Here is a 13,922-nt window from a genome sequence, read left to right on the forward strand (position 1 = left end):
ACAATTGAATAGGACCTACTTGAAGATGGTGCTAACAGGCAGTGGTGGTTTTTGCTTTCTGTTGCTTGAAAGCTTTCCTCTGCACTTACTCTTTTTTCCCGTGTGTGTGTGTGTGTGTGTGTGTATTTTTTAAAACTAGAAATGGGGTCTCGCTATGTTGTCCAGGCTGGTCTCAAACTCCTGGGCTCAAGCCATCCTCCCAGCTTGGCCTCCCAAAGTGATTATAGGTGTGAGCCACCACACCTGGACTCCACTTACTCTTTGCTTACTGTAATTAGCATTTGTGGTTCTATATGGAATCAGTGAATCTTCATATGCAAACATCAAAATTTTACTCTTTTCTTTTTGATTGAGACAGGGTTTTACTCTGTCACCCAGGCTGGAGTGCAGTGGTGCTATCATAGGTCACTATAACCTCACTTTTCTGCCTGAGCTTCCCAAGGCTAGAATTACAGGCAAGCACAACCACGCCCAGCTGTTTTTTATTTTTTATAAATACGAGGTCTCATTGTGTTGCCCAGGCTGGTCTTGAACCCCTGCGCTCAAACAGTCCTCAAGCCTCGGCCTCGCAAAGTGCTGGGATTATAGGCATGAATCACTGTGCCTGGCCCCCTGTTTTTAATTTATTTTTTTAAGGCTAGTCAAGTGAAACAGTGGGAGTGGAGAAGGAACAAAGAAATCTGTAACTGGTCGTAATCAATTAGTCGTAAATACCACTGCATTCAGACCACCTTAAAGTTTCTGTTTCTTAGACATTAACTCTTTTTAAAACTAGAGTTAAAAAACAGATTTTCTAAATGATAGCAGCAACAGGGTGTACAGGCTAGACTTTTCCAGGTTCTGCTGTTAATTTTATAAAGCCTTGCTCAGAAATGCTCAGTTTACCTCACTTCTAAAATGGGTCATCACTATAAGGATACAAGTTAGGGAGACAAGGTTATCGTAATTGCTGTACAGAGCCATTGGAATGTCAGTAATTGGAATGTCATAACTCTGGAGACTGGGTTATCTCATCCCTCACCTCCCACAGGCAGGGATACCTTTGCCTTCTATTCCTTGCCCCATCGTGGTGATTCTACCCCTCTGGCCTTGCCAGGTAACTGCCTCTCATTTCTCCCTGCCTCTTGCCTTCGGTTTCCTTATGGCTTTTACTTACTGCTTTACCCATCATGTTTGGTTTCAGGATCAGTGAATGCTTGTGAAAAGACCTCATTTATGTTTCTTCGGCAAGAGTTGCCTGTCAGACTGGCAAATATAATGAAAGAAATAAGTCTCCTTCCAGATAATCTTCTCAGAACACCATCCGTTCAATTGGTACAAAGCTGGTAAGATTCTCATCTTGTGTTTACAATTTGATGGAGTTGTGGACTCTATTCAAGGTTACGGCAAATGCTTTTTTTACTCTTCAGTGGAATCTTTTTTTTTTTTTTTTTTTTTGAGAGGGAGTCCTGCTCTTAGGCCAGGCTGGAGTGCAGTGGCACAATCTCAGCTCACTGCAAGCTCCAGCTCACTGGTTCAGGCAATTCTCCTGCCTCAGCCTCCCGAGTAACTGGGATTACAGGCATATGCCACCATGCCCAGCTAATTTTTGTATTTTTAGTAGATACAGGGTTTCACCATGTTGGCCAGGATGATCTCGATCTCCTGACCTTGTGATCCGCCTGCCTTGGCCTCCCAAAGTATTGGGATTACAGGCATGAGCCACCATGCCTGGCCAGAATCTTAAGGTAGTAGCAGTATTCTTTTTTTGTCTGGGGGCAGGTGGGGGCAATGTATTTGGGCTTGTGCCCTGAATCCTGGACTCCACAACTCCTTGATTTTGAGAAAACCAATTAGAACTGCACTGAAATACAGATGCTAAATTTAGGATTTATGTTAGTATATCTGCAAGGATATTATGAGAAAAATGTCTACAATTTGTTGATGACTAGGTATTTATGTATATTGCCTTTAATCCCTTTAACAACCTTGCACAGTAGGTATGAATCTCTCCATTTTATTCATTGTTGTTATTTTTATTTATTTATGTATTTTTTTTTTTAAATGGAGTCTTGCTCTGTCACCCAGGCTGGAGTGCATGATCTTGGCTCACTGCAACCTCTGCCTCCTGGGTTCAAGTAATTCTCTTGCCTCAGCCTCCAGAGTAGCTGGATACAGGCACCTGCCACCACACCCAGCTAATGTTTGTATTTTTAGTAGAGACAGAGGTTTCACCATATTGGCCAGGCTAGTCTCAAACTCCTGACCTCAGGTGATCCTCCCACCTCGGCTTCCCAAAGTGCTGGGATTACAGGCGTGAGCCACCGCTCCTAGCCCGTTTACTTATTTTTTTGAGACAGGTTCTTACTCTTACTCTGTCACCCAGGTTGGAGTGCAGTGGCGATCACAGCTCAGCTCACTGCAACCTCCACCTCCCTGGCTCAGGTGATCCTCCCACCTCAGCCTCCTGAGTAGCTGAAACCACAAGCGCGTGCCACGCCCAGCTAATTTTTGTATTTTTTAGCAGAGATAGGGTTTTTCCATGTTGCCTAGACTGGCCTCAAACTCCGGAGCTCAAGGGATTTGCCCACCTGGGCCTCTCAAAGTGCAGGGATTGTGGGCATGAGCCATTGTGCCCAGCCTGTTTATTATTTTTAAAATGAATTTATTTTCTTTTTAGAGACAGGGTCTCCGTCACCCAGGCTAGAGTGCAGTAGTGTGATCATGGCTCACTGCAGTCTTGACCTCCTGGGCTCAAGAGATCCTACAGCCTTAGCCTCCCGAGCAGCTGGGACCACAGCCATGTGCCACCATACCTGACAAATTCTTTTATTTTTTGTAGAGATGGGGTCTCACTTTTTTGCCCAGGCAGGTTGTGAACAGGGCTCAAGCAGTCCTCTCACCTTGGCGTCCCAAAGTGTTGGGATTACAGACATGAGCCACTGCACCTGGCAGGTTTAACTCTGTTTTACAGATGAGGATGCTGAGGCACATAAAGGTTAAATCTTTTGCATAAGGCAGTACCGTTGATAGTGGAGTTGGGATTCAAACTCCCATTTGTCCATCTCTGCTATACCATTCTATAGTCAGAACAATGAAATATATGAAAGGGTATATGTATTTTTAATAAACTGTATTTACTGAAGGGTATCTTTTTATAAATTACAAAAGTTAAAACGTTTATTTTTCTGTTTTAAAACAATTAGAAGTTTTTGGAATTGTGTAGAAAAAGTGTGATCTATTCCCAAAGATGAGTAGAGATGTTAAGGGTATACACTCATGGAGCCACCTATATACAGCCTTTGTTAATGTTATTGCTTTAAAAGTGTTGTTCTTTTAAGCACTATACACTTCAAATAAATGAGCTGTCTAGAGTTAAGTCTTAAATGGAAGAAGTTTAGCTGCAGGGCATTTCCCAGTTATGATTCATGGAGATTCAAGTTTTCTTTTTGTAGTCATTATAGTGTATGGGAGAAGTTGATCTAATCTCGATTAAAAAAAGCAAAAGAAGTATGATTGCTATATATGTGATAATCAGATGCTATCTAGTCCAAGTATGGAATAGTTATAAGTGTGGCTTAAATGGGAAGCATTTGTTTAGGAATTATGATGGGATATAAAGGAGAAAATATAATCCATGGAAGATTTTTCCTGTTTTTAAAAAATTCTTCATTAGAAGTAGAATATGCTGCTTTTTGAAGCATATTCATGACTGCTTATCAGTCATGAAGTCTGAGCGTTATCTGTTGTAGGTACTCAGCTATCTCTTGGATGGAGAGCGTAGTTGTTCTTACCAATTAAGAGGAAATTAAGGGTTAAAGCAAAGCAGCAGCGGCTATCAGAATCCCTTAACTTTGGAATGCATTAAGACATGCTGCTTGTCAGAAACAGCTTTCCAAACCAACAGATGGAATTACAGGTTTTTAAAGCACTTTCATTGCTCCTAGATGCCTGTTAAGTTAGGGCAGTTGCAGATTAAGTGCTTACAGCTAAGTAATAGTTCCCTTACACTGTCAAAGAAAGTAATTCAGTGGTAGCAAGTTATTTTTAGCTCTGGCCCGGCAGTGCCATTGTACTTGCCTGCACGACCATCAGAAAATCATTTGGCCTTCTTTATTTTGCTCATATCTTAACAGATGCTTTGATACCTTGAATTATTAGATGAATTTAAAATCTACATTTTTATGACTTTTGTATTTTTTGTTCAGTTTAAAAGAACCATATAGTAGATTATAGGCTATTAATAAATACTTGTTAGTTGGACATAACCACGTAAAATTAAGGTTTTAAAGCATAGATATTTAAGATAGAGTCTCAGAGCAAGAGAGGCTGTCCTCCTTTTACCGATAATAAGACAAATTAAGTCATTTGTCCAAGATCACATAGTTATTGGTGACAGAGTCAGATCTCAGCATAATCAGTATGTATACTGTAATGTACAGTGGTAAATTTAAAAAAAAAAAATTAAAAGCCATTTTAGGATGTAGAACTTAGAATAGAAAATCTTAAAATTCTTAAACTTGACCTATGCTTTTAGGAGAAAATGTGTACCTTCTACTATTTGTTCCCAGCACTTTTCTCGAATGTGCATGGGTGTAAAAATTCTACTTCAACCATAATTTATAGCAGTACTCTAAATTAAAATTATAAAATGCTAAAAATAGCTTTTGAGCTAAGTTTCATGATAACTTTCAGAATATAAAAGAACGAACTTATCCTCTTGGTCTGCATTTTAGGTATATCCAGAGTCTTCAGGAGCTTCTTGATTTTAAGGACAAAAGTGCTGAGGATGCTAAAGCTATTTATGAGTAAGTTCACTATTTTGACCCTATTCTTAAACCTATTATTAGGTCACTTAGGGGAAATTTATTAACTTTTAGGTTTCTGCTACTTTACAACATGTGATATATGTGACTATAGCAGCCCATACAGGCAGGATAAATAACCTAATCATTAAATTTGACTAGGCATAAGAAATGCTTCGCATTCCTCTTTAACAAAAGACAAAGTTCAGGTGTGATGATCAATGGAAATGTAGGTGTGGCCTCAGTTGCAGTTGGATTGTTAACCTGGAGGGTGCATGCTCTTTCTAATGGACAACCACCTTCAGCCCCAGCTGATCTTTGCCATGTTAAAATACTGCTCATATCATCTGATTGTTTTCTGATTTTAAAGGAAAGCTACAAGTCTAGGTTTGTAATGTAAAATCTCTTGCTTTTGAAAGATTGGCAGCTAATTAAAACATTTTTTAAAACATAGAGGGCCTATAAAACATGGTTGCAGGTTTCTAGTTTATTCTCTATGGCCTGTAAGATGTCAGTAATATGACAAGTTTAATAACCCATATACCGGAATTGGTAGAACAAAGTATTTGCCATATGCAGCTACCTGCTTATTGCAGTGAAGGGCACCGACAATGTAATGACCATCTCTTGTCCTCAGTTAGTTACACATGTTTTTTGGACTGTCTTTAAAGGGAACAGTAACACTTCATTTTTTTAAACATGATTTTAATCTGAAAATAACGTTCAGCAAGAGTTTACTCCTTGCTTAGGTATTGAGCAGACTTTACATGAATGATGTTTTTTAATCTTTAAAACAATTCATTGAAATAATGCTGTTTGTGCACAAAGAGGGCATGTAGCTTAAGGTTACATAGTTAGCACATGGTAGAATCCAAGCAGCCTTACTTTAGAAGTAAACATGCTATAGAGCCTTCTGAAAACAGTCGTTCAGAGCTGTGGAAAATAAGTAGTCAAGCAGAATAATACAGCTTTGTGTTTCTTTTAAGAAAAAAGAAAAATAAAGGAATGACTAGAATGATGAGTTGTTTGTTGTTTTCGAAGAGTTTTGTTGTTTGTATTTTGGTTTAACAGTCTTGTTTTGAAGCTTGTTACTAACTAGGAATTCCAAAAATGTTTTAAGCAGTGGAAACATCATTGGAATAAGTTAATAGTACTCAAGATGATGACTTTGAATAGGAAAACACTCATTTGGAAGTGTAAATTCAGATGGGTTATGTTAGAAAATTGGTTTTGTTACTGCATAATTAAGACTTCTTGGGCCGGGCACAGTGGCTTATGCCGGTAATCCCAGCACTTTGGGAGGCCGAGGTGGGCAGATAGTCTGAGGTCGGGAGTTCAAGACCGGCCTGATCAACATGGAGGAACCCCATCTCTACTGAAAATACAAAATTAGCCAAGCGTGGTGGTGCATACCTGTAATCCCAGCTACTGAGGAAGGCTGAGGCAGTAGAATCACTTGAACTTGGGAGGTGGAGGTTACAGTGAGCCAAGATTGTGTGATTACACTCCAGCCTGGGGAAAAAGAGCAAAACTCCATCTCAAAAAAAGAAAAAAAAGATTTCTTTTCTCTTTTGTCTTTTATTTAGTTCTTTAACCATGCAACGTCTTCTAAGTGACAGAAATGGGAAGGCTACTAGATGATTTGAAGATTTATCTTTTAATACAATTGTTTACTTTTCCTCTCCCATTTTATAAACTCATAGGATAAATGAAATGATAATTCTTTTTTCGTTTTTCTGTCCTAAGTGTTTCCTTCTCTCTTTGAACCCTAGGGAATAGTTCTAAAACAGGCAGGCTTTATTGGCTCATTCATCTTGATTCCTTGCAGAGCAGAGCAGGTGTTCCCTAGAGGCAAGTGCTTTGTCTTCTTCTATGCAGAATATCTCTGGAATACCATCCTCTTAGCAAGTGCTCAGATAACCTTAGTTGATAGCAGTTAAAACCATTAACATTTTTAGGATTATGTTTTGTCACAGCCTTACTCTTAGGAAACCAAGAAAATAATTACATTTTGAAAGTTTTATTTTGGAGGTCGTTATACTTCCATAGATTTGGTATATTTTATGATTTGAAATACATTTAAATAAGTATAGGAAAACATGAACTGATTTTCCTTTTAGTAAATTAGGGATTTTTGTCTAGCATAGTTGGTTAAACTTATATTTTTGTATTAAGTTTACTTGTCAAAATATTTGGCTGTTTTGACAGATGGGTTTGTTTAGCTTTACAGATACTGTGATACGGATCAGAAACCGACACAATGATGTCATTCCCACAATGGCCCAGGGTGTGATTGAATACAAGGAGAGCTTTGGGGTGGATCCTGTCACCAGCCAGAATGTTCAGTACTTTTTGGATCGATTCTACATGAGTCGCATTTCAATTAGAATGTTACTCAATCAGCACTGTAAGTGTCCTGAGTCAAGAGAAGCAGCTAAATGAGATGTGGTGGCATATTTTAAATGTATTTAGGAAACTTCCATTTAGGTAGAAAATTTAGTTTTACCTTTTGGCTAATTAAGAGAAGTAAATAGACTGCCATCAAGAAAGGTATTTTTATTGAATGTAAAATACTGTGTTTATCCTAAAGGCAAATATTTGTTCTACTGTTTGGTACAATTTAAACACTTCAGATTTGGAAAAGAGCATTAGGTAGTTTAGCTTATTTTGTTGGTTTTGTCTTTTTGGATAGCTTTATTGTTTGGGGGAAAAGGCAAAGGAAGTCCGTCTCATCGAAAACACATTGGAAGCATAAATCCAAACTGCAATGTAGTTGAAGTTATTAAAGGTAAATACTGACATTTCTCTTTACAAAAAAGATATAAAAATCAAAGTTACTGTTATTTCTTACTATTAAACAACTATTTGTATCATGAGATAAAATGGTAGGCACCAATGCATGGGTTTGAAAATAACCTTATAGTATTATTTGTGCATTATTTATAGGATGACTATTTTATTGATAGAATTATAGATAGGCAAAGTTTGGTGATACTATAGAGGATATCTTTTTTGTTTTGTTTTGTTTGAGACAGAGTCTCATTCTGTTGCCCAGGCTGGAGTGCAGTGCTGCGATCTCAGCTCACTGTAGCCTCTGCCTCCTGAGTTCAAGCGATTGTCTTGCCTCAGCCTCCCCAGTAGCTGGAGTTACAGATGCTCAACACTACGCCTGGCTAATTTTTGTATCTTTAGTGCAGATAGGGTATTACCATGTTGGCCAGGCTGGTCTGGAACTCCTGCCTGCCTCGGCCTCCTGAAGAGCTGGGATTACAGGCGTGAGCCACTGAACCCAGCTGAGGGTATCTTTCACTTAAAAAAGATTTCAAGTCCCTGCTCCCCTGTTTCTAATTCCTTGCACTATGAGCAGTAATTCGTAACAGGTTGGTTTGAATCCTTTCACGCTTTTTTCTATTTATACCACTTGTACACATACACAATTGATATTGGCCTTACATTGTTGTTTTTAGAAAATGGGGTGCTCTGTGATTTTTCTACAAGTTTGCAGACATCTTGCTGTTCAGTACATCTGGATATACCCCAAGATTTTGAATGGCTGTATGGAATGTATCAGTATGTATTAATTAATTCTCCTGTTGGCGTACATTTAGGTTGTTTTAATTTTTTTGTTACCACCAATACCAGCAGTTCTGCTGTGAACATCCTTAAATACATGCTTACTTTTGCTAGTATTTTAGAGGGTAAGATTCCTAGAATTAAAAACATTTAAATGCATATAAAATTTTGGTATCTCTAAAAAGGTATCAAACAGTGGATAAGAGTATTTCCTAACCAACTCTTAAGTTTTGTTATATAGATAGGAAATATTTTCTTCAACCTGTTATTTTTCTTTTTTTTGCATTGTCGTTGGTGTCTTTTTAGCATATACACTTTTACATTTTTTTGTAGTTATATTTGTCATTTATTGTTTATGGCTATTCAGCTTTGTCATGTCACACTTAGACTTTCCCTGGGCCAGGTGCAGTGGCTTATGCCTATAATCCCAGCACTTTGGGAGGCTGAGGCGGGTGGATCACCTGAGGTCAGGAGTTCGAGACCAGCCTGGCCGACATGGTGAAACCCCACCTGTACTGAAAATTCAAAAATTACCTGGGTGTGGTGACACATGCCTATGTAGTCCCAGCTACTTGGGAGGCTGAGGCAGGAGAATCACTTGAACCGGGGAGGTGGAGGCTGGAGTGAGCTGAGATAGCGCCACCACACTCCAGCCTGGTTGACCAAGACTCTCTCAAAAAAAAAAAAAAAAAAAAAGAGAAAGGCTTTACCTGGTTGGGGGCCTTGAGCCCAGGAGCTGGAGACAAACCTCAGCAATATAGCGAGACCATGTCTCCACCAAAAAAAAAAAAAAAAAGCAGAGACTTTCCCTAAACTATCAAAGTATATTTTCTTCTGTAGAGAGTTTAAGACTTTCATTTGTCAATACTATTGCCATCTTAATGCATGAAAGGGAAGTATATTTATTAAATCCTTTTTTGTTTTGTTTTGATTCGCACTAGATGGCTATGAAAATGCTAGGCGTCTGTGTGATTTGTATTATATTAACTCTCCCGAACTAGAACTTGGAGAACTAAATGGTAAGCCTGATGTTGTCTTTTTCTCAGTGATTAGTGCGTTGATTACTTCATAAGGGATAAGAATTTAAATGTTTTAATGGAAGATGACTTTTTTCATCAAATTCATTGGATATGAAGGCTAAAGGATAGTAATCATGTAAAAAGTGTATCTATAAATATATATGTAATTTAGTCAGATTCTTTATGAAAAAATTTGGCTTTTTGTGCCTCATTTTCTTTATTTTTAATTGATAACTTTGATTCTTTGCTTATTTTTAATTTTCTGTTTAGTCATAGAAAAAAATGATGCCAAGAAAGTTACATTTGACTTTTACATGCACTTCAATAATGTAAGACTTACCCTTTTTCTACTTCCTGAGTTATAAATAATTTTCTGTTGTTGAGGACATAGAAAGACTGGGTTTGTAAAAGAGGAAAGAAAGATGTTCATCTATTTGAGAATGTGTTTGTCTCTGATGGTTTTCTTTTTACCCTGATGAGTGCCTTTTGGATAAAAAGGGTTTCGATGCCTTGAAGGAGGATTGATGAGTCTCTTTCCTGAAGGCATGGTAGTTTGACAGAGAAAAACATTTCCTAGGATGACACTTTAAGAAGGTGTGGTGGAAAGAATAAAATGAAATAGGCTTTTACTGAGCTGTATTCTGGACCTTAGAGTGAGAGAGCAGTGAAGTTACGCAATTGAAAATAGCATTGCCTGGTGGTTTTCTAAAGCCATATTAACTCTTTTGAGCCATGATGGTAGCATAGCATTTGGTAAATAACAATCACAATGTACAAGTGATAGTTTGCAAACCTGAACTGCTGTGAGCAATTTCCAGATATCCCATTCTTGTTCCCAAGGGGGAGTTTATTCAGAGGAAGGTCTGATTTATTGGTTGAATTAGAATTCTAAGATATCATGAATCTTAATCATTTGTTCTACTAAATGTCTGTTTTATACACACCCCTATCACCACCCCCAGTGGGGCTCCTGTTAAGTGTTTAAATGTAGAATTAATTACTGTCTCGAGAAATTGATGCTAGCTCATATTTTTTTATTCAGCTTTATATCCATCGAAATGCCTGAAATAAACAATATTCCGCCCAGGTGAAACATTTTGAAAATGGCTTAAAGAATGTATGGGCTGGGCGCGGTGGCTCACGTCTGTAATCCCAGCACTTTGGGAAGCCGAGGCGGGCAGCTCACAAGGTCAGGAATTTGAGACAAGCCTGGGCCAATATGGTGAAACCCCATCTCTACTAAAAATAGAAAAATCAGCCAGGCGTGGTGGTGGGTGCCTATAATCCTAGCTATTTGGGAGGCTGAGGTAGGAGAATTGCTTGAACCCGGGAGGCAGAGGTTGCAGTGAGCTGAGATTGCACCACTGCACTCCAGGCTGGGCGACAGAGCAAGACTCCGTCTCAAAAAAAAAAAAAAAAAAAAGAATAACAATGTATGCATGTGAATTGGACTGTGGAATTTATGGACTTTAACACTTCTCTATTTGGAAAGTAAAATTCCTACCCAACAGTTGAGCGATCTTTAAAAAGACTTTACCATCCTAGAGAAAAATGGTTGCATGGGTTGGTTCGATTGTTACACAAGATTGTGAGAAATGACCACAGGACTCTTGTCATCGTCAGTTGTAAATACTTGTGGGTATGGGTTCAAACACTAATACATTGAAGAAATGGTGTAGCGTTCTCCCCCAGATTATACTGTCCTCCGTAGTTAATGTTTTCTTTTCATCACTACACAGTTTTTTCTTAAAAATGCTTTAAAGCACATCTCTCTGTACTTTCATATTTTTCTCTTCTGCTCTGTAGCAAAATCACCAGGACAGCCAATACAAGTGGTTTATGTACCATCCCATCTCTATCACATGGTGTTTGAACTTTTCAAGGTTTGTAAAATAGTATTACATAACCTTTACCAGTACTTTCCTGAGGTTAGGAATCTGCTCTGAAAGCCAAATATTCCACTAGGTTCTCGTATTAAGAAGTGCCATTTCATGTCAGTATCGTATCACATTGCTGGAGATCAGCCTTTTATCAACACAGGGAGACACCTCCCTGTAGTAGTGAGCTCAGACTATGGAGTCAGAAAGACCTGGGTTTGAATCCGAATTATGGCACTTAATATGTGTGTGACCTTGGGCAAGTCACTCAACCTTTCTGAGCCTCAGTTTCCTTTTCTGTAAAACAAGAATACTGTCCAGGATTGTTTATGACGATTGGGAATAACATACTAAGTGTCCAGTACAGTGGCAACATATTACATATAGATAATAAAGTTATCTTTACATTTTTAAACAATATTTAGACGAGTGATTCTCAACTTGCTACCCTCAAAGGACCAGAATTCTTTTTTTGGTCTGGCTTTTCTTGGGAGGGGGAGGTCATTTATATTGACTTACAGGGTTTTTGCTGTTATCTTTGCTCTTTACAACAAATTTTGAAAACAAATTATGCTAGTAATATTGAGAGTATCTTTTTTCCCTGCCCATGATACTTGCTGGTTGACAGGAAAATGGGTGAGGAGTGAGGGGCACAGGTCCTGGTGGGTGAAAACGACTGCCCTCCATCAGAAGCTTGTAGTCTCTCTTTAGTTCTGTTTCATCAGCCAGCAGCAAACTAGAAGAGAGAGAGGGGGTGGCTTTCAATCTGATAATGTAAAGGAAGAGTGCACTGAAACATAGAAAAACTGACCAAATATCTTAGAACACCACCAAAATGTTCTTTCTTCTAAGACAGCAAAAACGTATTTAATACCTTACAAAATCTTTTCAAAAATATTTATTTTATTTTTTGTAGCATTGAGGTCTCACTCTGTTACCCAGGCTGCCCTTGAACTCCTGGCCTCAAGCAGTCCTGCCTTGGATTCCCAGTGTTGAGATTACAGGCATAAACCACTGCACCTAGCCCCAAAATCTTTTTATCCAAGTTGTTAAACAAGTAGTGATGGGCACTTAAAGCATTAACACGAATTTTTTCCTTGAAATTCCAGTGGCATAAAGATCTTGTGCCCTATGATTGAGGCATTCCATATTATATTACATATTGTTCATAATGTCAGTAATAATGGCTTTCACCTGGAACCTAATCTTAAACTGCCTGTGATGGAAATGATGGAATCTCCTCCATAAGGGGACTCAATCACAATTGCTGTGCCAGGGCCACACACACTTACTGCCAAATTCAGATGCCTTTTTAGTTACATCTAGTTTGTATTATTTTCTACTGCAATGCTGAATGTCACGATATTGTTCAAGGCTTCTGATATGTTGGCACTGTGTACCCTATTTCCTTTAGAAAGTAGTCAAAGCAGCTTTACAGTGTCAGTACCCTTAATTTCAAGCTAGAGATAAAGGGATTCATTGCTCCATCAAATACGACCATCGCTGTTACTACTATATGAAAAAATTACTTTTCTTTAAAGAAATGTATGACAGTTTTTTAAATAGTTCTGAAAATAGAGCTGAAACTACATTTTCAGAAATGTTTTGCCCATCATTTACTAAAATTATAAAAGTGTGTGAACAGAGTTTTCTGCTTTAATGTAACTAAAGTGTTTTGAAGTCTGACTTTGGAAAATATGCAGAATTTAGTTGGAATCTTTAGGTCAGAATATCCTTTAGATCCCCCCCAAATTGACTCCATTAAAAAAAAAAAAACTTTAAATGTGGTTGTAAGAATTGTGATTCTTTGGCATATTTTCATCAAATTTGAAAACTTCAAATAGTGCATATGTATTTGAAAATTATACTTTGTCCTTTCTAAAAAGCTGTATTTTTAATACAACCCTAATGTGTTTCAGAATGCAATGAGAGCCACTATGGAACACCATGCCAACAGAGGTGTTTACCCTCCTATTCAAGTTCATGTCACGTTGGGTAATGAGGATTTGACTGTGAAGGTAAATGTGTTTGGTGGTTTTTTTTTTTTTTTTTTTTTTTGTAATTGATGTACAGACATGCAAAGGTAACCATACGCATAATTTTTAAAAGACATAATCTCTCAGGGGAAAAGAATCTTGTCTGTAATAGATAATAAGCACATTGCTTCATTGAGCTGGTGGATCAGAGTTACTCCTTGAATCTTTTCTAGTCTGGTTCCCCATCCAGGTGATTCAAGTTAAAATAAATCTTGGAGACAGACAATTTATCATGAATATCTCTTTGATAAGATCTAAAATATTTGGATAGTTGCAGTATTATGGAGATAGTATTTAATAATTTAAAAATTTTAAAACAATGCTTTTTAATCTAGTTTGTTTTATTTGATTCTCATAATGCAGGTAATTTTATCCTCACTTTTACAGGTGAGTAGACTAAGACATGGTGATTAGCTCAGGATCACACAGGGCATAAATACCATGGGACATGATATCCAGTCTTCTGTCCCCAGGACTAGACCTTTTCTATTACGTTGTTCAGGTGGCTCAGTTTCTTCTTTTAAATTTTATTAAAAATTGTTTTCTGTCACCCAGGCTGGAGTGCAGTGGTATGATCATTGCACACTGTGACCTCGAACTCCTGGGCTCAAGCGATCCTCCTCCCATAGCTTC

The 13,922-nt window shown here is 38.0% G+C and overlaps 1 protein-coding gene across 35 annotated transcripts in view; it reads left to right on the forward strand.

The window, feature by feature from the left end:
* The window catches only part of PDK1 (pyruvate dehydrogenase kinase 1), a 108,858-nt gene that overhangs the window by 1,484 nt on the left and 93,452 nt on the right, over positions 1-13,922 (forward strand). For 13 of the 35 annotated variants that reach the window (XR_001483947.4, XR_006691062.3, XR_006691063.3 and 10 more), the window contains exons 2-8: positions 1,184-1,325; positions 4,716-4,787; positions 7,007-7,191; positions 7,477-7,572; positions 9,299-9,376; positions 11,183-11,259; positions 13,173-13,271. Coding sequence is in view for 11 of the 35 variants with exons in the window: in XM_005573485.5 (XP_005573542.3) it covers positions 1,184-1,325; positions 4,716-4,787; positions 7,007-7,191; positions 7,477-7,572; positions 9,299-9,376; positions 11,183-11,259; positions 13,173-13,271 (749 nt within the window). In the remaining 24 variants the exon portion in view is untranslated. Of the gene's footprint in view, positions 1-1,183; positions 1,326-4,715; positions 4,788-7,006; positions 7,192-7,476; positions 7,573-8,251; positions 8,355-9,298; positions 9,377-9,646; positions 9,944-11,182; positions 11,260-13,172; positions 13,272-13,922 lie in introns of those variants that run through there. The other 22 variants (XR_012421233.1, XR_012421234.1, XR_012421232.1 and 19 more) reach the window with 10 other exon arrangements.

Source organism: Macaca fascicularis, chromosome 12 (genome assembly GCF_037993035.2).
Source record: "Macaca fascicularis isolate 582-1 chromosome 12, T2T-MFA8v1.1".
Taxonomy (NCBI): Eukaryota; Metazoa; Chordata; class Mammalia; order Primates; family Cercopithecidae; genus Macaca; species Macaca fascicularis.